The 21,908-nt window shown below is 35.1% G+C and overlaps 1 protein-coding gene across 2 annotated transcripts; it reads right to left on the bottom strand.

Moving 5' to 3' along the window:
* Positions 1-14,691: 14,691 nt before the first annotated feature.
* Positions 14,692-21,127, bottom strand: LOC105034776 (maltose excess protein 1-like, chloroplastic). 2 transcript variants are annotated; one of them, XR_830227.4, is made up of 10 exons: positions 20,822-21,127; positions 20,569-20,721; positions 20,192-20,482; positions 20,024-20,113; positions 17,707-17,808; positions 17,507-17,625; positions 16,421-16,483; positions 16,260-16,321; positions 15,534-15,699; positions 14,692-15,269 (listed from the first exon to the last, which is right to left on the bottom strand). XR_830227.4 is itself a non-coding variant. In XM_010910052.4 (9 exons), the coding sequence occupies exons 1-9, from the start codon at positions 21,035-21,037 to the stop codon at positions 15,617-15,619; spliced, it is 1,179 nt and encodes a 392-aa protein (XP_010908354.1). In that variant the 5' UTR covers positions 21,038-21,127; the 3' UTR covers positions 15,342-15,616. The 2 variants fall into 2 exon arrangements, 1 of the variants encoding a protein (XP_010908354.1); XM_010910052.4 differs by lacking the exon at positions 14,692-15,269 and having other exon boundaries at positions 15,342-15,699.
* Between the last annotated feature and the right edge of the window lie 781 nt (positions 21,128-21,908).

The following is a 21,908-nucleotide window of genomic DNA, read 5'->3' as shown; positions in this document are numbered from 1 at the left end:
CTAAATTCTTGAGATAAAGATCTATAGAGATAGATCTAAGAGGGTGCTTAGATTATCCTAGTCTATGTACATCGACACCGTGCTGAAACGGTTCAGCATGAAAAATTTTAAGAAGGGTTATCTTCCGATAGGCTATGGAATTACTCTTTCAAAGAGAGATTATCCGACAACTCCTTAAGAGAGGAAGCATATGAGCAGGATTCCATATGCTTCAACAGTGGGTTTCATAATATGCGCTATGATATGTATAAGACCAGACGTAGCATACTTATTAGGAATAGTGAGTAGATATCAGTCTGATCCAGGGAAGAACCATTGGAAGGTTGTAAAAACTATCCTTAAGTATTTAAGAAATACTAAGGACTAGTGACTTATTTATGAAGAATCTGACTTAAAATTTGTAGGGTTTACAGACTCCAATTTTTAGTCAGATCATAATGACAGCAAGAGCATATTGGGATATATCTATATCCTGAATGATAGAGTAATCTACTGAAAAAGTTTCAAGCAGCATACCGTGGCCGACTCTACTTGCGAGGTGGAATACATCGCGGTATCTGATACTGTGAAAGAAGCTGTGTGGTTACTGATGTTCATCAATGAGCTCAAAGTGGCACGCTCCCTCGATGGTCCTATTTTGTTGTACTATGATAGCACTAATGCCATTGCTCAAACGAAGGAACTGAAGTCACATTAGCGTACTAAGCATATTTTGTGCCACTACTATCTGGTCTGAAAGATCATGGATCAAGGTGACATCGAGCTTCAAAAGATCGATGAAAAAGAAAACTTGACTGATCCATTTACTAAAGCCCTCAGTATCAAGGAGTTTGAAGATCATAAACTGAAGATGGGTATACGTTACTATACTGATTGACTTTAGGCCAAATGAAAGTTGTTGAAAATTATATTCCAAAGCCAATCGTTAGCCTATTGATGGTTGTGCTAAACAATATAAATATATATGAATTAATAAATTAATAAAATTATTATTTAACTTTTTCATCACAAAGTAGTGTACATCTTTTAATGAACTTCAATATTGTGATGATGTCCTTAAGACTATCCTAATTGATATGGAAGGATATATCGTTTAGTCTTTAAAAAAAAATTACGATCAAATGATATGCTATTACTAGGATGGTAATATTTATCGAATGTAGATCGTTGTGTATTATATGCATTAGTTATCTTTGTAACCAAGAGGTATGGAGATATTGGTATCATATACAAGTGAGATATAGGAGTATATCTTATTGAACATGACCAACTACTGAGCACTCTACTGTTAAGAGTAGCTCATGAAGGATATGGATATAAGTATCCCTCTGACCTGAGATCACCATGGTGGCTTGCAAGCAACTCACTGTACTTTGATGCCAGACTATCTGAATTTCTAATTCAATGATGAAAGATTTTTAGGTATAGTCAAGTACTTGCAAAATCAGTATATGAGTCAAGATAGAATTGACCCCTCCGAATAACTAGGAGTTAATACATCAGTGTGTTTCAATTTAGTAAAATTTTGGCCAGAATAATCTATGTGATGGATTTGAAAGGTTGAAACATAATGTGATTGACTATTTCGAGATTTGATAGTTAAACTTCAGGTCACCTTGAGCATTAGGATCAAAGAGATCAATTACACGGTAACCATATGCCAATAGGTTCTTAAATGATGCTTTGCAATCTTTTGGCCTATCCGAATGTCAGGTACCATTGTTAGATGGCTACTTTGATTGGTATAGAAAGTTTGTTCCTATACTACCAGCATAGGTTCGAACCTATAGGGTCACACTTAAAAAAAATTTTTGACTGATCATGTAGCTGATCAATGATTGAGAATTATTCTAGGATTTAATCATCAATTCGATTGATGATTAACCTCGTACAAAGGTTGTAATAAATTAATTTACTAATTATTGATGAATTGTAGAAGGATTGATTAATGATTAGATTGCTAATTAGCTCAATTTGATTGAGCATTAAGATTTGGATTAAATCTAATTGAATTAGATTCAATTTGGTTTGATCCGATTAGGTTATGAGATGACCTAATCACTAAAGATGTTCGATTTCTGATTCAAACTCGATTAATTTCTGATTTGATTGGGATTTAATCGAGACCATTTGTTATCTAATTGGATTAGATTATCTAATTAGGTCTAACCTAATTTAGTTAGATCAAGAATCTAATTTGATAAGAATACAAATTCGAATTTGAGTTGAACAACTCCTAGCACCATCCTACCTGCGCCCACCTTTTCTTCACATATGAAAAGAGTTTTCACGTGAAATTTTTTGTGCCCAGAAGGTGTGTAACACTTTCTTCTGATTCTCTTTGAATTAGAATTTTGTTGGTTCAGGTGTGAGTTCAAATTGGTTTGAAATCAAATTTAAACCTAGAGTCCATGATTGAAGGGACTCTTCCTTGCCACCGACCACCTTTTCTCATCATGCCAAAATATTTTTTGTGTGAATGTTTTTGTGCCAATCTAATGTTTGTCACCTACTTTTTTGAGTCCCTAAGATATGGATTGAGTTTGGTTCAAAATAGAATTCAAATCTAATTTGAATTTGTGATAAGATCAAACCTTAACTTGAACCAAAATAATCAAACTCTATCCTTATCTTGATGGGATGCCACTTTAAGAAGGGGTGATTTTTGTGTGCCTCATCAGATTGTTTTTGGTGTAAGAGAACCTCAGAGAGGAGGCATGAAAAATTAGAGAGAGAGGTGGGCGTCTGTGCATGAGAAAAAGAGGAAAAAGGTTCATCTTTGGGCGTGAGATCTAGCGAGGGCTTCTAGGGTTTCCTAGTTCTAGTTTTGTGAGAAAGAAAAACCAAAAAAGTTTTATTCTTTTTCTTCCACATCATCTCCTCCTCAAAAGCTCCATCTTCTAATCCGGAGGTGTTTGTTCAATCTGAAGAAAGAAGTCTCTATCAGCCATCCAGAGCCTTCATCCTGAGCTAGCACTCCCAGAAAGGACAATCTGTTTGGAGCTTCGAGTGGACTACTTGTAGAGGCTGGATGTACTGTACGACTTCTCGATATCAGAAAGAACCCCCTACCATGTTCATTAGTAGTAGTGATCATCGATCCATGATCAAGTAATGAGTTCTAAACTCATCGGATCAGATCTAACCATTAGATCTGATTTAGGGCATCGATACGATCGATGCAGTCTTTTATGTTAAATTAGATTTTTTGTGCATTATTTTCAAATCATAGATCCTTAAAAAGGTAGTTTAGATCTAATCTAAAGTATGTGTAGAAGATTAAATAGTTTAATCTACTACTTTCGCTTTAAAAATTTTAAAAATTATATGCTTTGAACTGCCTGTTTTTCAATAGTTAGTTTATAGCTTTTACAAGTTTGGCACCTAATTTGGCTTTCCAATGTGATAGATCTTATTCTCGAACTTTGTCCAGCTTTTTATATAGTGGCCAAAATGATTCATATCGAGTTTAGTGATCATTCTTAATCATAAAGTTAACTATTTTTACCTCTTTTCAAGACTCTTTCTTGACTCACTGGTTCTTGTATATTTGTGAAGCTGATGTCATATTTTAGGACAACTAAAAGATATAGTGAGAGTAATTGCATTTAGGTTTAACTTTTTAGTTTTCTATTTCAGTATAAAGATACCTTATCTCCAATCTTAATTTGTTTACTATCCACTTTAGAAAGCTTAATACCTTATCATCTGACTTCCTTTCTTTTCCTACTTTAAAGTTGTCTATTTTAAAAGGCACTATAGCTTGAGAACTACTCCAACTGAGTGTGCTTGAAGCTTTAACTATATTTTTATCACTATCTATCACTAACATTAATCTATATTGCCCAAGATGACAACCCAAGAGTGGGGGAGGGTGACTTGGGTTTATAAAACTTTTTACAAACTTACGCAATGTTTAAGTAAAGCTATCTAAAGCTTAATTGTGCAATGTGAGAGCAATGTAAAATAATTAGGCACAGTAAAATGAATAAAAATAGATGCACAAGAGAAGAATAAGTATAAGCAACTTAACACAAATTTATAGTAGTTTGAAGTCAAATACAGCTCCTATGTCCACTTCCCAAGGCTCTCTCCTTGTAAATCTTACTATAATTTATAAACAAAAATACAATTTAGTTATTTTTCAGGCTTACAATTAAATTCAGTTGATTTTTCTTGGCAATCAACCAAAATCAAGCTATTTCACTAGTATAGCTAAACCAATCCTGAGTTTTAGAAACTCCACGTTGATTTTTAAGTTCAGCAAAATCGACTCAATTTTTTAGGACAATCAGCCACAAGCTAGTTGTTTCTCGGGTATAGCTGAACCTTATAAGGTAGTTGATTTTTTATAATATCAGTTACACCAAAAACCACACACAAGATTTCCAAATTTTGTAACAAAAAAGAAAGATATAAAATAAAATACAGTATAACCTCTACAAAAGTTTATTTATGTCATTGTACCTCGAGTTTGATTATTCCAAATATTGGGACTTCTAATGGATAGAATTCAACCCTTTCCTATTTTTCATTCTTGCCTGCTCTTGATCTAACGATGGAACTTAATAAATAGATCTTGAATCTCTCTCTCCATAGATATTTGGAAGCTTTTTTTGATCTGAGTGGAGGCTTTAAATGATCATACTCAAGTTGAAACTCTAGAAATGATGGTTAACTATATTCCTTTTTTGTTTTCTTTATCCACTTAATCACTTTAATCCCCACCTTCAATCAAATTTAGAAGCATTTATACCTTGAAAAGATGTTGGAGAGCTATTTCTAACCATTGGAGAGAAGAAATAGCTATTAGAAGTCATTTTGTATATTTTGTATTCATATAAAAACTAATAGTTAGGGTTGCCAACTATAAAGAAGCTGGCTTTTGAAATGCTGGGGTTGACTCTTAAAATTTTTAGGGTTGACTCTTGAAATTCTTGGGGCCAATCCGTAAAGTATCTCAAATTATTATATTCTATTTTTGACCTATAGCTTTTTGGGGTCGACTCCTGCATATCTGGGGTTGACTTGTGAGATTTTGGGATAATTTTTTTTCATTTGGAATCAATTGTTTTACTACAGAAGCTCTCAAAATACTTCAAATATTCTTTTAACTATAAGATTTATTCTTTTAGGCTTCTCCATGCTTCTTTAATCTTTCAAACTCATCGAGCTCTCTACAAAATTAATTAACCACTTTAAGAATGCACAATCATTAGTATCATATTCAAATATTTTATACTTATCAAAATCAATCCATTGGACCAACAATCTATTTGGCATAAAATTCAATAACATGAATATATAATGTAACATGCAATCCAGAAATAATGTGATAAAAGCATGATATAACATAGACAATATCATAAATTATGCTCCAATATATTCCAGATAACAAGCATATAAGCATAAAATGTAGTTAAGAAATAATAATGTAAACAATATCACAAATTATGATGTTAATATATTGATAGACACTTTTAATTTTCTTATCTAAATTTAGTAATCAAATATATCAACTTGCTTAATGCCAATCAATGACTTGAGATGATTGATGCTTTCCAACTACATCCCCCTGACTAGAGATCAACATTCAAGGGACAACAAATGGAAATAAAATCTTATGATGATTATTGGAAATAAAAAAATCTTATCATTCTAATCTTTTCCTTTTTTTCAAACTTAGATGGTGTGTTAACATCCCTCTAGATATGCTTTGATCTTTCTTAATTTTTGTACAAGTTGTCTATATTTTCATTTGAAAGAAAGCAAATGTAAGGAAATAATGCTATTATCATTATAATAATTAATGTAGATAGCAAAAGTAGAACAAAAGATAGTCAAAGCAAGCATAGGAGGCTTGCATAATCCATAATTCAATAATAATGTTGATCAAAGCTTAATAAAGAATATTAAAGGTTGATATATGATTTACATCCACATGTAAAAAAAAGATGCCCAAACCATGAAACAAATCCTAATTCAATAATGAACATGACATCATTCTTGAATAAACAATTAAGGATGTCTACCTTTAGTTTTCTAAGGTTTGCCTTGATGTTATAAAAGGTTATTAAAAGTGTAAGCTTGTTTTATTATTTAAGGCAGATATTCATTTTTGAATTGTATCTATGAAGGAATAAAATTGTTTCATCACCCTCTTATATTAATTAACATACAAATAAAAAGCATAAGAAAAAAAAATAAAAGAAGAGCAAAGAAGACCTGAATGCAACAAGGAGCCCCTTGCTTCTGAATCCCCATAGAGTGCTAGCTAGGTTGTTGGATGTTGATGAGAACTCGAGGAGCTCAATGGGGAGAGAAGGTTATTGAGTCAGAGAGGTTAACATGCTAGGTACAAAGAGATTACTGGATTATTTACTTTACCATATAGCTAGGTCAAGATGAGACAAGGATTTAGAATATCATCAGATGCCATATTTGGAAAAGGGAATGAATCATAGAGGATTTAAGAAAGCTTCTCTGGAAAAAATAGAGATCATCATAGAGGAGATTGATGTGAAGGAGGGTTGAGGATCGGACCATGGAGGAGGTCGACATCACTGGATAGCTAGATCAAGTTGAAAGAATGATAGATTTCAAGGATATCTATGATCTAGGGGTTTGAAGTGGGAAAAAGGGGAGAACCAAAGCCTTTGATACTTGGAGGTAGGTTGAGTGAGGGTGAGGGGGGCTTTACCTCTTTTCTGTTTCATAGTTTCATATCAGATGGTTTTGATTGGGTAATTAATAGGGAGACATACGAATCGAGTTGGGTCAAGCTAGGTCAAAGTGTGGAAAATCTAAATCTAATCTAGAATATAGAATGAGTTCAAAAATTGAATCCAATCCGACCCTCTTGTTCCTCAAGAATAGGTTCGATCTGGTTAGGTCACGATGCAACCTGATTTATTTGCACCCTTAACGGAAACCAAAATAAGAGACATGATCATATATTGGTCTCCAACAAGGAGTCTTGTATAGTTAATAAGGAATCATTAACATATATTTTCATCTCATGCTGTCTATTGTTTTACCAATCTCATGAAGCTGTGTTGTCATATATATTTGTTTATTGCTATAAATAATTTCTTCATATAGCTATAATATAATATCAAGGACATGAATGTTGACAATATGCAAAATTTAATGGCTCTTTTTGCCATTAATCATTTATATGCTTTTCTTTCCTTCTTAATAATATAGAAATTACAACTATGTTTTAGGTCATCTTAGTCAGTTGTTTTGGTGACTTTTGATCAAAGATGAAGCTACATTAAGGTATTAGATATCATATTTTTTTTGATTTTTATTTAATGAATTAACAATGAGAAGAGACGAGATATGAGCTAGAAGTTCAAAAGTGAAGCTTTGAGATAGGTGAAGATGAGAAAACTATTATTATGATGGGCTAGTAGTGCTGCACTCCACTAAAGTGATCATACTTAAAAAAACTATATTTTTTAGTCCCACATCGAATATCAACGAAATCTGACAAACATTCATGTTAATAAATAGACACTCCACTCTCTGAGGCCAGAGCATCGCAAAAAGCTTCATGATTCACATTTGAGACAAAAATAGTTTTTCTATTGGGAAGGCCAAATAATATTTTTTAGTCTATATCGAGGGCTGCGATTCATATGGAGTGCCAAGAGATTGGAAGCTCGTCAATTTAGGAAAGTTTCTTTTTCTTTTTTTTTTCTATTTTCACTCCTTTATTCTTATATTTTTTAGTGCTTTATCTTTTTGATCTTATTTTAATTCATCTTGCATATCTATAATTTTAGTTTTTCAAGATCTCTTTTCTTTTTCGGGTTTCTTGTCTTGAGGATGAAAGTGCTTGGATCCTTCGTCTTTTTTTTTTTTTACCTCATCAGCAATATTATCTGATTATTTTAATTTTTTAATTTATAATTAACAATAATAAGATAGGATGGTCAAACACTAAATCTTTATTTGAGTTTAGTTATTTCTTGCAATTATCTTGATGGTGAGCTACTAAACAGAATATATTCCTATAAACTACCAATCCAACACCATTTCCTACGGCCTAGTAAGATAAAATAAGAGATTTTCTCCTAACAACTTTAACCTCCCATCACATTAAGATCCATACGATGCAGAGACATGGCATGTCCTCATACCAATAAATTGATAACAATAGTAATACATGGATCAAATTGATGATAACAATATGACACTTGGGATCAAACCGATTCTCTAAATCTTCATCAATTTGGTAAGTAGGCCAGATCCTTTATGATCGTCCATTGCCCATGTATAAATCCTAAATTACATCAAGCTACCAAATAGAAATTTAGATATACTAGCATGTGTCTATCGTTAAATAGTTTCATCATAAAATTTTAAATAGAAAGGGAATAAAAGAGAGGACCATTCGAACCCCACTCACTTGGTAAGTCCAAAGTATCCATATCATGCATGGCTGGTCTTGTTACCATCCATCCATCATTATCAAAGATTATGTTGAATTGCCTCCAGCCCAAATCCCAAAGTCCGAAGAAATCCCTCGACTCCCCTCCTTCTCAAGTGTGAGAATTCCGATTCTTCTTGTGATGGCACTCTCAACAGCCAAAACCATCTCTGGCTGGCAAGATCCTGGCAGTATCCATCTACCACCAGCAACAAGAAGGTTTCCAAAAGGACCTCAACCCCATCATAAATTAACATCAAGCTTAGGAGGGGACTCCTGGACAAAGAGTTGGAATTCCGGCACGGGAGAAGCAAGGGAACCCAGGGCCTTCGTCAAACTCTGGGATTTGGACTGTGAGGCATCTGACATTGCATCTGACGGCGCTAGACAAATGGTAACATGCCTCGTGTGACAGTTACGCTGGTAGTTCAAGCATCAAATTAGAGTGATCGAGTGGGATTTGAAGGATCTTCTTCCCTTTTTCTTCCATTGTTATACCAAAATCTTAGCGTGACCATGCACCCACAATTGGACCTTCTATATGGTCTTGTTGCATGCTTCGGGCTTTAGGGGATTCACAAAATTTCTATATCAATGTTTCATTGCAAAAGGTTTCAGGTGTAAAGAAAACTTTGAGCCCCCAGAGTTAATTAGGCATCCTATCCGATGGCAACTGTCATGATGTTATCGTTGATGCTAAATTAAGGTGCTGAGTTTTAAGCTATCGATGACCAAATTTGATGCATCACTTCCCATTTAAGAATTTTGAAATATATATGTTTTTTCCTATTGGAAAACTGTGGATCGTCATTCGGGACTCCAGGGCAGGAGGTATTGCTTCCTCTTTGACATAATTGAGAGAAGCATGGGAGGAACTATTGGATGCCATTACTGCTCTAAAGGTGGAGATATTTTATTGGAAGGGGACTTGAAAATGGTAATCTTCCGGTTTTCAACAGGAACTTGGCATCGTGGGATCCATCGATGATGGTTATTTGAAGACCTAAACATGTAGTTCAACATGTTTTCGGAGAAGCTAACAAAACGGTTGATAATCAGATGGCTGCCTTTATGATTAATCATGGTAGATTTGAGTTGTAGGATATCTCTTCTAAATTACTGAATTATCTTCGAGATATACTGATGATACATGTGACTACCAGTTCAACAAAAAATTTATTTGAAAAATTTTATTATATCAAAAACTATCAAGCATTATAAAAACTTCTTTTTTTGGTGAATAACATGACAAAAACAATTAGACACATGCATTCCTGGCATGTTTGGATGTTTCTCTTGCAAATTTAAAAATTTTGATGTTCATTTATAATAACCATATAGGACAAAAGCTTAAATATAGAGATATATCCGTCACTAGTAAATTCGGACTATATCTCTTCTTTTCATGCGTGCATCTACCTAAGAAGTAGAGAAACAGCTTGTGGCAGTATCGGTGGACAATGAAACAGACTTCAGGTGAATTTATGTGCACTACTCACTTAAAGAATCTACATTTCATAAAAACTGTCCACCACCGGTATTTTAACCAAAATTGATTTTTGCCCTTGATTTGATTATCATTTAACAAGTATAGCTTCACCATATTTAGTTCACCGTTGTGTCCCTAGTAGGTTTGAGCCGGTATATAACACATATCATGTACGTTTCAAATTAGATCTTGTTTGAGTATAAATCTGTAATCATTTCATGGGTTGATTGCTGCCTTATCTGCATTTTGTGATCTCAATAAAATTTGGACGGGCTATGACTTATCTTTCTTCTTAAAAGAAAAAGGTTACAAACAGCTAACTCAAGTCAGCCCAAATTTCCGCCGAGCCTAAAGGCTGTAATCTGCATCTTTACCTACTAAACTATATTTCCATCTACCATGTGGTATGGCAAAGCCTTGAGGCAATTTATATGGGCGTGACAATTTACATCAAATGGATCCGAGAAGATTTGCTTCCTTAACAAGTATTTAATTTAAATATCATGAGTTTTGCTTCTTCATGTCTTTTTTCATAATATGGAGAGTATATATATGCATTGAGCTAATTAAACCAAGGAGTGATTTCGTCTTAAATTGTTGCACTGCTAACACTGATTTCATCTAAAAATTTGTTGCTTGTTTAACATGCTTCTCTCGAGTCCAAGTTGACATGGCAAGGGACGTAGAGCTGAAACCATATGGGCCATGCTTGGCGCCTCAGGATATTCAACTTTAGGCGATTTTTTTTTTTTTTTCTTTATTCCTTAAGGAATTCTCTCTCTGTCTGTCTCTCACACACACAGAGTTGAGCTTAGTTCTTCATTGAAAATAATAGGGAGTCCGACAAACCTTGCACCAAACTGAATTGGTCTTATTGAGTTGGTTTGGTTGAGTTTCGAAACAGGAAGTTGGTACAGATTTCAATTTTTAGAACCCCGATCAACTCAGTTTAGATTTGAGTCAAGAGGTGGTAACCCAACCCAATCTCTATATGCAGACATACACATATCTAAAATTGGTAAACATTCATTTATATTAATTATATGTACGATAAATGGTTAGTTTTATAGATTTTTCATTCGTGGTTTATTTTGAATGAATTATTTGGTTTATTTGATTGCACCGTGTAACATGTTATATTCTAGATCTGCAAATCTCTTTGGTTTTTTTATTGTATATACCTTTGAATATGTTGTATACTGTTACTTTCATTATGGATTCATTTTTTTTTGGAATGAAACCAATTATTTGTTTACTATTGTTCTTAAAAAGAACTTTTAACTAACTTAGGAATGGACCTCGAGCTAACTTGATCTTGATTGGGTCAGACTACATATTGGTTCCAACATTAATTAGTCTATTCTCATTCCAAAATTTGGGAATCGACTAGAATTGGGTTGGCACCGCATTAGCCATTAACCAGAACTAACCTAGAACATGTGCACCTTTAGGGGGAAAGGAAGCAAAAAAGATTGGATTCCATCCCACAGTCAAACTTGGTTGAAGCCGAGAAGGCTGTAGGATATGCCATAGCAGAATTGACAAGTTTCGGTGGTACGCCCCCTGGTTATTCTATGTTATAGCATTCCCTTTGGTTACCTAGCTAACTTTTCCATCCCTCACCTTTACCATCACAATATACTTTGCCGCCCTACATTCAAATCTTATATATTCTTCTATTCACCCTCTAATTTCTACCCCCAATTCCGTTATTAAGAAGTTCCAAGAGGTTCCCATCTAGTCCATGTTCAATCTCTCCTCATTACCCAAGATCATAAAAGAGACGGCAATTTTAACCCATCCATCAGATATTCGATTTGAATAGGGTAGGTTTTATCGAATGCGATTAGAATCTAGAGTGGATATGGCTTTTAGAAAAAAATATCCAAAATGAGCTTGGATCGAGTATGGATAATGATATGCTTCACCCCAAATCCAACCCCATATAAATTTAATATTAATATATATATATATATATATATATATATATATATATATATATATATATATATATATATATCTTTCAAAATTATAATTATTTTATATAATATATATATATATATATATATATATATGATCTAACCTAACTCAATTCCTCATATCTACTCGATTTGATCTGATCCGCATCGCTACCAATCTGATCAGAGACAGATATGGGGTGAATATAGGTATGTAGTTTTTAGTTATGAGGTGGGCATGCATATGTTGACATGCATATCGATGTATTTGATTATTTCAAAAGATACAATCCTTGATAAGTGGATGGATCATATAGTGAAGGGATGCATCCAAAACTCGTTTGGTCGTGAGAAGTAGAGAGAGGAAGTAATAATTCCTAAAAAGTGAAGGGAAGTCTTCTTCTTTGGTATTGAAATTGAGAGAGAATAGAAAATTCCATTCTGACACTTTCTATATTTCATTGGAAGTAAAAAATTATAAGAGATATGAGTTTTGGAACTTTACATTAGATAAAAATTGATAGTCTTTTTTAAAAAAAAAAATCCTTTTAAGATTATAAATAAAAATAATAATGATGATGATGATGATTTTGCAAATATGTGATTGTGGAGCATATAAATTCTCAAAAATATCATTTAAATGTTATTCTTAAAAATATTAATATAATATAATATTAATATTATCCTAATATTTATATTAATATAATATAACATTTACATCAATATAAATATTATAATATTTATAGTATAATAATATTATTTTAATATTTATACTAATATAATATTTTTATTATTATTAATATAGTATTTATATGAATACATTAATATTTATATTAATATAATAAATTACTATATAATCTAATATTAATAAATTAATGAGATTAAAATATTAATATTATATTAATATAATAAATTATTATAATTTAATTTCATATTATAATATATTATTATATTTATATTAATATAAATATAAAATTATTTATGTAAAATTTTGGGGCAAAAATTTATGATCTTATATCTATTGAGAATATAATAGGTATTTTATATAGTTTCTCAAGAAAGTAGATACTCAATGAAATATAAATCTCTGTAATAAGTTATTTTTTAATGATCAACCAAATATATCAAAATCATATTCGCAGAAAGTAACTTTTTAGAAAGTAAGTTATAAAAAAAAAAAAATTTTCTTACGAATCAAATGAGTCCCCAATGCAATGAAAGGATGCCTAATCTTAATTTTCCTTCATCAAAGTATATTTTGCGAAGCACTCATGGCACTTTATTTTATGGTTGAAGTAGACCTTCCTCAACTCATTGCAGCTGAGCCAATAAATTCTATGCTTAACATGCCAAGGACCAGATAAATTTATTACTTATTTTATTTTGCAGCCTACATGTAGAAAAATATTTATTAAATAACTAAACAATAATCATGATATTGAATTAGAAGATTTTCAATAATAAATACGGGGAATATCTTAAATAGAAAGGGATATTGTGTTATGTTTGTGTGCCCACTTTGCAAAGCAATCTGGGAAACCATTAAACATCTCCTATCAAACTGTCACCATGCTAGGTGCTGTTGGAAATTACTGGTGCCCTGCTAGGAATAAGGTGGCCAAGGACAATGACTCTAAGAAGGAAACATATGAATCTGGGGTCATATACTTCATCCTGGTTGGAGAAGAACAACCGAATATTCCTAAGGAAGAGTCAACTGCCCAGAAGACAGTCCCTAAACTATAGAATTGTTCTCGAGCTGGGAACCGATGATGCCTTCTTGGTCGCTGACTTGTTCCTTTCTCTGTTAGTGAATACTCTTTACAGAGTTGTGAGAGGGTATTTCTTCTACTTTCACCCTCTACTTTGAGAGTGCTATGTGTTTTGCTTCATAATGAAGATAAGTGGAGCTTCAGCTCCTCCATTTTGGTTTAAAAAGAAAAAAAAAAAGTGCATTTATCCATTTAAAGATGCATTTCTTCTCCAACTACAAAGTAGAAAATGGCTTTTTTGAGTTTTCTTTCCTTCTTTCTTTTTTCTCAAAGTTAGCACAACGAACTCCTATTACCTGCTGCTAGGTCCAAACCTGCAGAGCCACTTCGGCTATTTCTTTCATTTGATGTAATAAATATGGACCAAAAGGGATTCTACGACCCTTCATGAGGAGTTGTGATTTTTGAGTAATCAAGAATCATAAAATGGTGCTCTCCAGTCCTATGATCCCATTATGCAAACATTATAGGATAATGATTTTCGATAATAGATCTCTGTTAATTTTTCTTTTTCTTGCAAAGAGATGTGATTGGAGTTCACCCTAAATGAATATGTACTTAGAATTGTGAGTGGAGACTTGAAATGGAGGTGCAGTAAAAAGTCAGGACTTTGTAATCCACTGTTTCAATAATATTTTGCCTATGAAACAATGTTAGATGGCATATAAGTATTTCATAAGGTAATATTGGAATCAAATTTATGTATTTACAATACAAGGTGAAATACATGTAAAGTCACCACCCTGGTAAGCTAAACTTGGGGGGTGCATATTCTAATGAATTTACTGACGATTTTCTTCATTCCAGAGATTGATAAATGCAATTGACATTTAGAAAGAAAGCATAAAACTAACAATTAATATTCATACATTTATTGACTTATTTTTTAAAAAGATTTATACAACCTATCGAGATATTTAGTGATTTTGTACTTTTTTTAATTCTCAAATTCTTGCTTATCCTTGGGTTTTTGCCAATCAAGATATGGATTTGTACCTGAACATTCAATCAGCATAGATAGGATGAACAACAAGCTGGCCATAGAATCTTCCATTTGACTTGGAAGGATGTGTAAATATTCATCTTATTCAACTACAAGCATATTCATACATATATAGTACCAACAGTTCGCATTTCTATATCAGGTACCATCCATGTCTAGAATACTGCTTTGTATTCAAGAAAATTGAAATTCATGAGTTTCAATAAATGCTTGATAGAAAAGGCTTCCAACCTTATGTTAGTCAACTACGTGTCATTGTACTAACCTTAATAGGAAATGCTTAATAGAAAAGGCTAACTTTGGCATGTCAAATTTTCCAGCCCCTTCCTTGCAGTCTCTATGGTACTTTTAAGTCTTTCCCTCCTCTTCCGAGAATAAGACTCAGGTACCTCCTCAATGTCTTTTTTGGGGGTACAAAATCATAGCATCTCATTTGCTTTTCCAGTACTTTGTCCTCAATTCAGGTTAACTTTTACAACTCCTCTAATATACTCATTGTTCACCGGATCCTTTCCAAGTTTACAGCTTCCATTTCTACATTCTCATTTCTATTACATTTGCCTTGCTTTCTTAGACCCCTTCATTGCTTAACCTTGGAAGCCTTAGGAGCCTGGAGACAATCAGAATATATAACAATCAGGTAGGTACATACTGAACAGAAGTTATGAACAGTAGGCAAAACTGATAAATTGTGACATTGTTATTGTAGAACTGAAATACTATATGATACGGTTTTGTCAAAAGGGACATTTACAACTTATATTGAGGACAGAAGACAGCTATTACTGGTAGCCAACTGCCATATTGAGCAGGGCCTGCTAATAAATTCATTCATTGTGGAAATTCAACAATACATGGGCTCAATGCAGCTCACCAGGAATCAACAATTGGACCACAACAAGCTCTGGCAGTTGAAGAACCGTGTGATTACTGGAAGCAAACGCCAGTCAATGTGCATTATCGTCCAGAAACTAATTCCTTTAAGGATTTCACTGGCGAACTGTATCCATAGGCTATAGTGTCTCTCCACACAGCAATTGCTGATCAAGAAGAAAACAATAAAATCATATTTTATTTGTCAATGCAACCGACGACAGACAGCTAGAAACAGCAGCTATGTTATGAGCAGAGCAAAGCAAAGTCTTAAGAGCAACCACTGCCAAAGCGGACATCTTCTTGTACCCAACAAATCACATATCCTAGCTGTACTGTGTAGCATCTACCCATGACATGTCAAGCAATGAAAGAGACCACATTGATTGGCACCATAAGTGGAATTAGGTCCTTATTCCACTGGGAGCTTCCAGAGTGTCAGTGGATTATTCTCAATTTGAAATCCATCAGCAATGCCAAAAATTTATAGGAAGTTTCTTTTCGGAAACAAATGTTAACATATATTGACAGAAAAAGAATATCCCAAATTATGCATACAAATAGAATTCAGCGCATATCCCTCCCAAAAAAAAAGACGAGTAAACCAACCAAGTGACTTCCATTCCACTGAAATGAGCAATTAATAAAACGGATTGAAAAACAAAGACTTGATAAATTGAATGTGACAATAATATACATCATAAGGTACAAAGGGTAGAAGAAAAACCTATCCATATGAACAAACCCAGTGTTGCCGCCAAGAAAAACTCCCTGCTAATACTGTTGAGACTGCAATAACATTGCAACTTTTAGATGTCCCAATTACTCTAAAGAAAAAAATCCGAAATTCATTTAGAACAGAAACATTGAAAAATTAACAAAACCTACCAGTACATCCAAGCCAAATTCCCCCACCCATGCAGAAATGATGCCCAAGATGCACCAGTGAACCTGCAGTCCGAATAATGATTCAATAATTAACCTTCTGAGAACAAAATTTTTGCACTTTTAGAAAGGCATGACAGTTTTGTATTCTGCAAAGTAAACCCAGCAGTTCAATAGTCAAAGTTCAAAAAATGCAGGGAATGATGTGGAAATCAAAGAAAGCTTCTAATATTTTGATGCAAAACATCTGGCTAAAGAGTACTTGGGTCAGATGGAGCGTAGGAAGCAGTAGAAGCCCAAATAAATAGGTTGGAGCATCAAAAGGGAGACCTAAGCTTCAAATAACCATAACTTTTGATCCAGAAAGAGTTACGGGGCCCATAATATATCAACAGAAAGCTGGTTTCGAGCTCTACAATCATGAACCAGCTTTACCCGTTCGTCCCAGTATTTGGTCCCAAATTCCATGATTTTAGTAGGTTTCGGGGCTGTTTTATGTTCGGGTGTCCATCTTTAGTTTAGTTTCAAGTTTTTAGCTTTTATTTGATTTTCAGTTGGACTATTAGTTTTATTTAGATGTCATTAAGTTATTTTGAATATTTTACTATTTACGGAACTATCCTTATGAGGGTTGAGACACTATAAATAGCTTTGTTCTGTGTTTATTCAGTACTTATCAATAAAATCTCAGAATTATTTCTCTAGTTAGAGTTTAGGATTTTCTCTTGGTATCTTGAAGGATTTCATCTTGTGTAAATCCTTGTTTTTATTCGCTAACATTGCATCATATTTGAAGTGCTTAAATGCATTCATCTATACATCACACCTCCAACGGGTAGTCAATTACAACCCACAAATTAAACTGTAAACCATATCTGCTACTTACAGAGAACTTTTAACAACAATGGAAAATAAAAAGTTCTGCTGATCTAAAATACCCCAAATAAAAGATTTCCTCAATGGATTAACACAATTAATCGCATATCTTTTTACATTCAGTTAAGTATTTAAGCAATTTTTCAAAATACAAAGTCGATATCTAATTTACAGGTATGTACATCTGTAATCTGAAAAGACTTAATAAAATACCAGATCAGGTCCCGAATAAATAGTGCCCGTGGGACCATAAGACCATTTCCAATCATGCCAAGCAATAAAGTGAAAGCTGATAAGCCTTTAATGTTATCTGGATTGAGATAGCTTGTCCACTGTACATAATAGCAACGTGGATATAAGGCCAATGTTCAAAGATATACAGTGTCAAATTTGAAGATAAAGCAGTATCGTACCATCTGGGCAACGGGCATCCACATGAACAGTAGAGTGGCAGTCCATCCAGATATCGACCTTACGAATTTCACTCCCTTCTCAGATAGTTTTCCAGTTCGTGCCTGCATGTCTTAGTAACTGCAGAATCAAGAGTTGCCCATACAATAAAAGTGCCATTCAGAAATATTGTTGGAAAGAAAATAACCATATTTAATGTGATAAATTTGTAACAAATGCATCAAAATAAATTTACTTGCAGAATAACCAAACCTCTTATCTAGCATCAACATAAAGAAATTGCAATGATTAGAAAACCATGAGAAGTATTAGATCATTTACTTCAGTACTACTGCAACAACCCAGGACTTCATTCAAAAAGGCTAACTGAAAGGTATTATTTAGATTTTTTAGCCCTATATAAATACCTAAAAACTTCTCAGCAAATAACTAATATGGGACTAGATACACACCCACACAGGTTCTCACATCCTTCATTTAAGTCCTAACATTTTCATCAGGCTAAGGATCTCAATCTATCCACCAATTTATAAACACCACGATTGGCCAGCGTTCAGCCCCAATGAACCCATGCTGCAATATCTCTTAACCCACATAGACTATAAATTGGGTCGACTCTGATATCATTTGCAACAACCTAGGGCCTCCTTCAACAAGACTAGCTAGAAGGTATTAGTTAGATTCTTTGATCTTATATAAGTACCCAAGATCTTCCTAATGAACAACAAATATAGGACTAAATATATGTCTGCACGGTTCCTTCCAACTATAGATCAAATAAGCTAAAATATATTGATTGGGTCAAGATACACCATCTTGGTGTTAGCCCCATACCAGTGCCATCCTATTACTATATCAATACGTTCAATATCGGGGCGGTTTGTGTACCAAGCGTTGATGCCCCCTATAACATGTATTGGTACCAAATCAAAATGCTATGCCCCGTATTGCTCAGTTTGGTACAGTATGGCATATCTTGGATTGGGTCATCATTAGATTTAAGTTTGGAGGTACATTTTTGGACTCAATAGCTACCTAAACTTTACAAACCATAGTTGAGACTTCTATTGGTCTTTCTTTTGTCCTTGTTTATCCTTACTGAGCATATGGGATACCAAAAAAGGGCAGCCAATGCACAAGGCTCCTGCCATTTGGGGCTTGGAGAGAGTTAGATGTATGCAGCCTTGCCCCTACATATAGAGAGGATATTATCATTACACCAAGGCTGACTATCATTGAGTTTATGGGATACCATACAAGAAAAATTGATGGGCATGGCAGACATAAATATGACAATGTTAATAAGCCCCGAATAGTCTTAAATGGATCTAGGGTTTGCTATTAATAATAATTGTCAATCATTTCCTTAATATACGTGAGTTAACATTTCACACCACTTCAATGGTAAAGTCCAAGTAAAAACTTTAAAAAAGGAAGGTCTATGGTGTCATAATTTATGTTGCTAATTTTTTATTTTCTTTTTCCTAATAATAACTGTATTGGATTGGTTAGTAGTTTCATTGACCCAATGAAATAGTTCACGGTGTCCTCTAATTCTAATGCTGACACTTTACTAGTGTGGTTAATTCTTAGTGCTTGAAATCCAATAATGACTTCATTTTCTTTTTATTCTTCAATATTTTATTTTTTATAAGAGTTGATTGGGCTGGCGCTATTCTAATTTTCATGGTGATGCAAAATGAATAAGGACTCATCCAAGATGAATAACTGCTATTTCATTCCAAGAACAAAGGTGCAACCCCTCCAGGAAATCCTTTTCATTTTTTTATCTAACTATTAATGCATTCATGCATGGTTTGTAAACAAAAGAACAGAAATTACAGGCCACATGCTCAGCCAACGAGTATTAACTATTGGAAATATTAGAGCTTCCCATGTCAGCCATCTCAAATCACAACTACCCTAAGTGGAATATAAAATACCCTCAGGTATTAATTATCATCTGAAGCAACAAAAGACAAATGAAACCTACTATAACAACAGATCATCTTTCACCCTGTTCCATGGTCCAAGAATCATTGCATCTTAAATGATGCCTCTTTTAGCCTTCTGACCCATGCAATTCAGCCGTTACAGATTGCAAATCGTTTCAGAAAGTGGGAGTTGTTTCACATCAAACAGATTGACGGATGGGCACCGGGGCATTGGCTATATCATTTGAAGTCTTAATCACCTTTGATCGAAATGGATGTTCTTAATAAGCCAGAAATGCATTGGAAAATATATTTGTAAAGTTAACCAATTTTAAACTTGCGATCAAAAGCATGGACAATGCAAGCATGATGATAGCAACCATACCGTAATGACAACCGCAACTGCCATGATGCAAGATATGGTTCCCGGCAAAATGCTGTTGGGGATGAACGGAACAAATGTCGACCACATGACCTGCATATCCATCAGAAGAAACTCATTCATTAGCTCTCAAGAACAGTCTAAGCACCCAGAACCCACTCCACAACTCGCCTGAGGAAGAACAGTGAGCCCGGTGATGGTGATGAAATCCTCCCAAAGCAGCCACACGCCCTGGCCGATCCAGTTGAAGTAATTCATAAAGTTCAAGACAAGTCCAGACGCCACAACGGCCGAGATCGCCGTGAAGTGGGGCACGGGCACGGCCCCGGCTATGGCTAGCTGCGCTATGACGACGTAGATGGACACGACACCCAGAGTCTGCACCACGATGGCCTCGGTCTCCTTCTTCTTAGCGAAGTAGGATAGCAGCGTCAGGTTCCCCAGCAGGCCAGTGAGCATCCCCTGCCACGGTTTGTCGCACTGTTATCAGAAAACGTAAAGAGTAAGCAAGAAAGGAATGAGGGATGGATGGAGAAGATGGTGCGGACGAGCCAGGGGACGGCGAAAAGGGCGGCCTTGTTGCCGGCGAGGAGGTTGCGGGAGTTGAGGAGGATCTGGGGCAGCTGGATGAGGAGGAAGGGGACGTTGGACGCGCCGGCGAACTTGGCGGTCATCGAGTCCCACTGCTGGAATCTGGAGGTCTGATCGAGAACGAGAAGAGAGAAGAAGAAAAGTGAGACCTTTGATAGAGATCGGAATTGGACGGAGGAGGAAAGGAAGAGGAGATGTGAATGGCGTTACCTGGTTGGAGGGGAAGGGCGTGGGAGAGTCGACGGCGGAAGCGGCAGAGGGAGGGCAGCGGCGGGGAGCGGCGGAGAGGACGGGGCTTGGAGTTCCATTAGAATGGGGTCTGGGTCGTAGGAGGCGAGGAACACGATGAGAAGAAGAGAGGAGGAGGCAGCGGAGAGGGGCGGTGGTGGGAAGGGAGGCCAGCGGCGCCACCGCGTACGGTGTCATGAGGAAGAGATGGAGAAAGAGAGAGGACAGGAGGAAAGGGGGAGCTCAGTGGAGGAGAGAGAGACGCTGGCGGGAGAGACGAGATGGGCCGTGAGCGACTATAGACACGCCATGTAGGCACGGAAACGCGACATTATGTGGGCCCACATGTTGTCCGTACTGGATGGTGGGCCTCCGGAGAGCCCTGAAAAGGGCACAATGAAGTGGAGTCTAACAACATAAAAGTGAAGAATCTAGCATTTTGCTGATCCACACAAATGGCTTGGACTTGTCCTTATTTTCTATTTTAAAAAATTATTTTATAATATTTTTGAATATGTGCAACCACTGGCATCATAGCTACACTTTAGAAAGTCTCTAGGATAATATTGCTGGAAGTTGCTCATAGCATGGTGCCTTTGTGATCAACTGCGAGAATCGTAATTTCAACTATAAAGGAATAGTTATCCTGATAAAAGACATGTGCTATATGATTGTCTTAGATATATAAGGATCATAACTATGATGCGGCGAGAGGTTCACCTCAGGACGGAGCCCCGACGTTGGATCTGAAGCAAAAAAAGGATCGGGATGGTTCGCCGCCTAGGAGTGGTGCAGAAGCTTAAGGACATGATGATTCCAAGATATGGTCTCAAGCCATGCAAGGGTTTTGGAAGTTCTGATGGGAGACATCAAGGACAATTGTTGAGAAGGTGGCTACTCTAAAGGCTAGATTTTCACAGGTTATGGTGTTTGTCGATGAGGAGATTTAGCAATCCTGTGCATGCAGGAAGGCTGTCCTAGTGGATAAGCTTATTGGTAAAAGATTTTCTCTTGATTTTATCTAAAGGGAGATGAAGATCAAACGGAATATTGAAGGAAAACTTTAGGT

The sequence above is a fragment of the Elaeis guineensis genome, chromosome 12 (assembly GCF_000442705.2).
Source record: "Elaeis guineensis isolate ETL-2024a chromosome 12, EG11, whole genome shotgun sequence".
Lineage (NCBI taxonomy): Eukaryota > Viridiplantae > Streptophyta > Magnoliopsida > Arecales > Arecaceae > Elaeis > Elaeis guineensis.
The sequence above is the reverse complement of the archived record's forward strand: the minus strand, read 5'-3'. Positions and strand labels throughout refer to the sequence as shown.

Excerpts from the sequence above, each read along its gene's own strand:
- LOC105034776 (XM_010910052.4), bottom strand. The coding sequence starts at position 21,037 with ATGACACCGTACGCGGTGGCGCCGCTGGCCTCCCTTCCCACCACCGCC. Across the intron at positions 20,483-20,568 it reads TTTTCGCCGTCCCCTGGCTC|GGGATGCTCACTGGCCTGCT; the intron begins GTCCGCACCATC and ends AAACCGTGGCAG. Across the intron at positions 15,700-16,259 it reads GGGTTTGTTCATATGGATAG|CAATTGCTGTGTGGAGAGAC; the intron begins GTTTTTCTTCTA and ends CTTCTTGATCAG.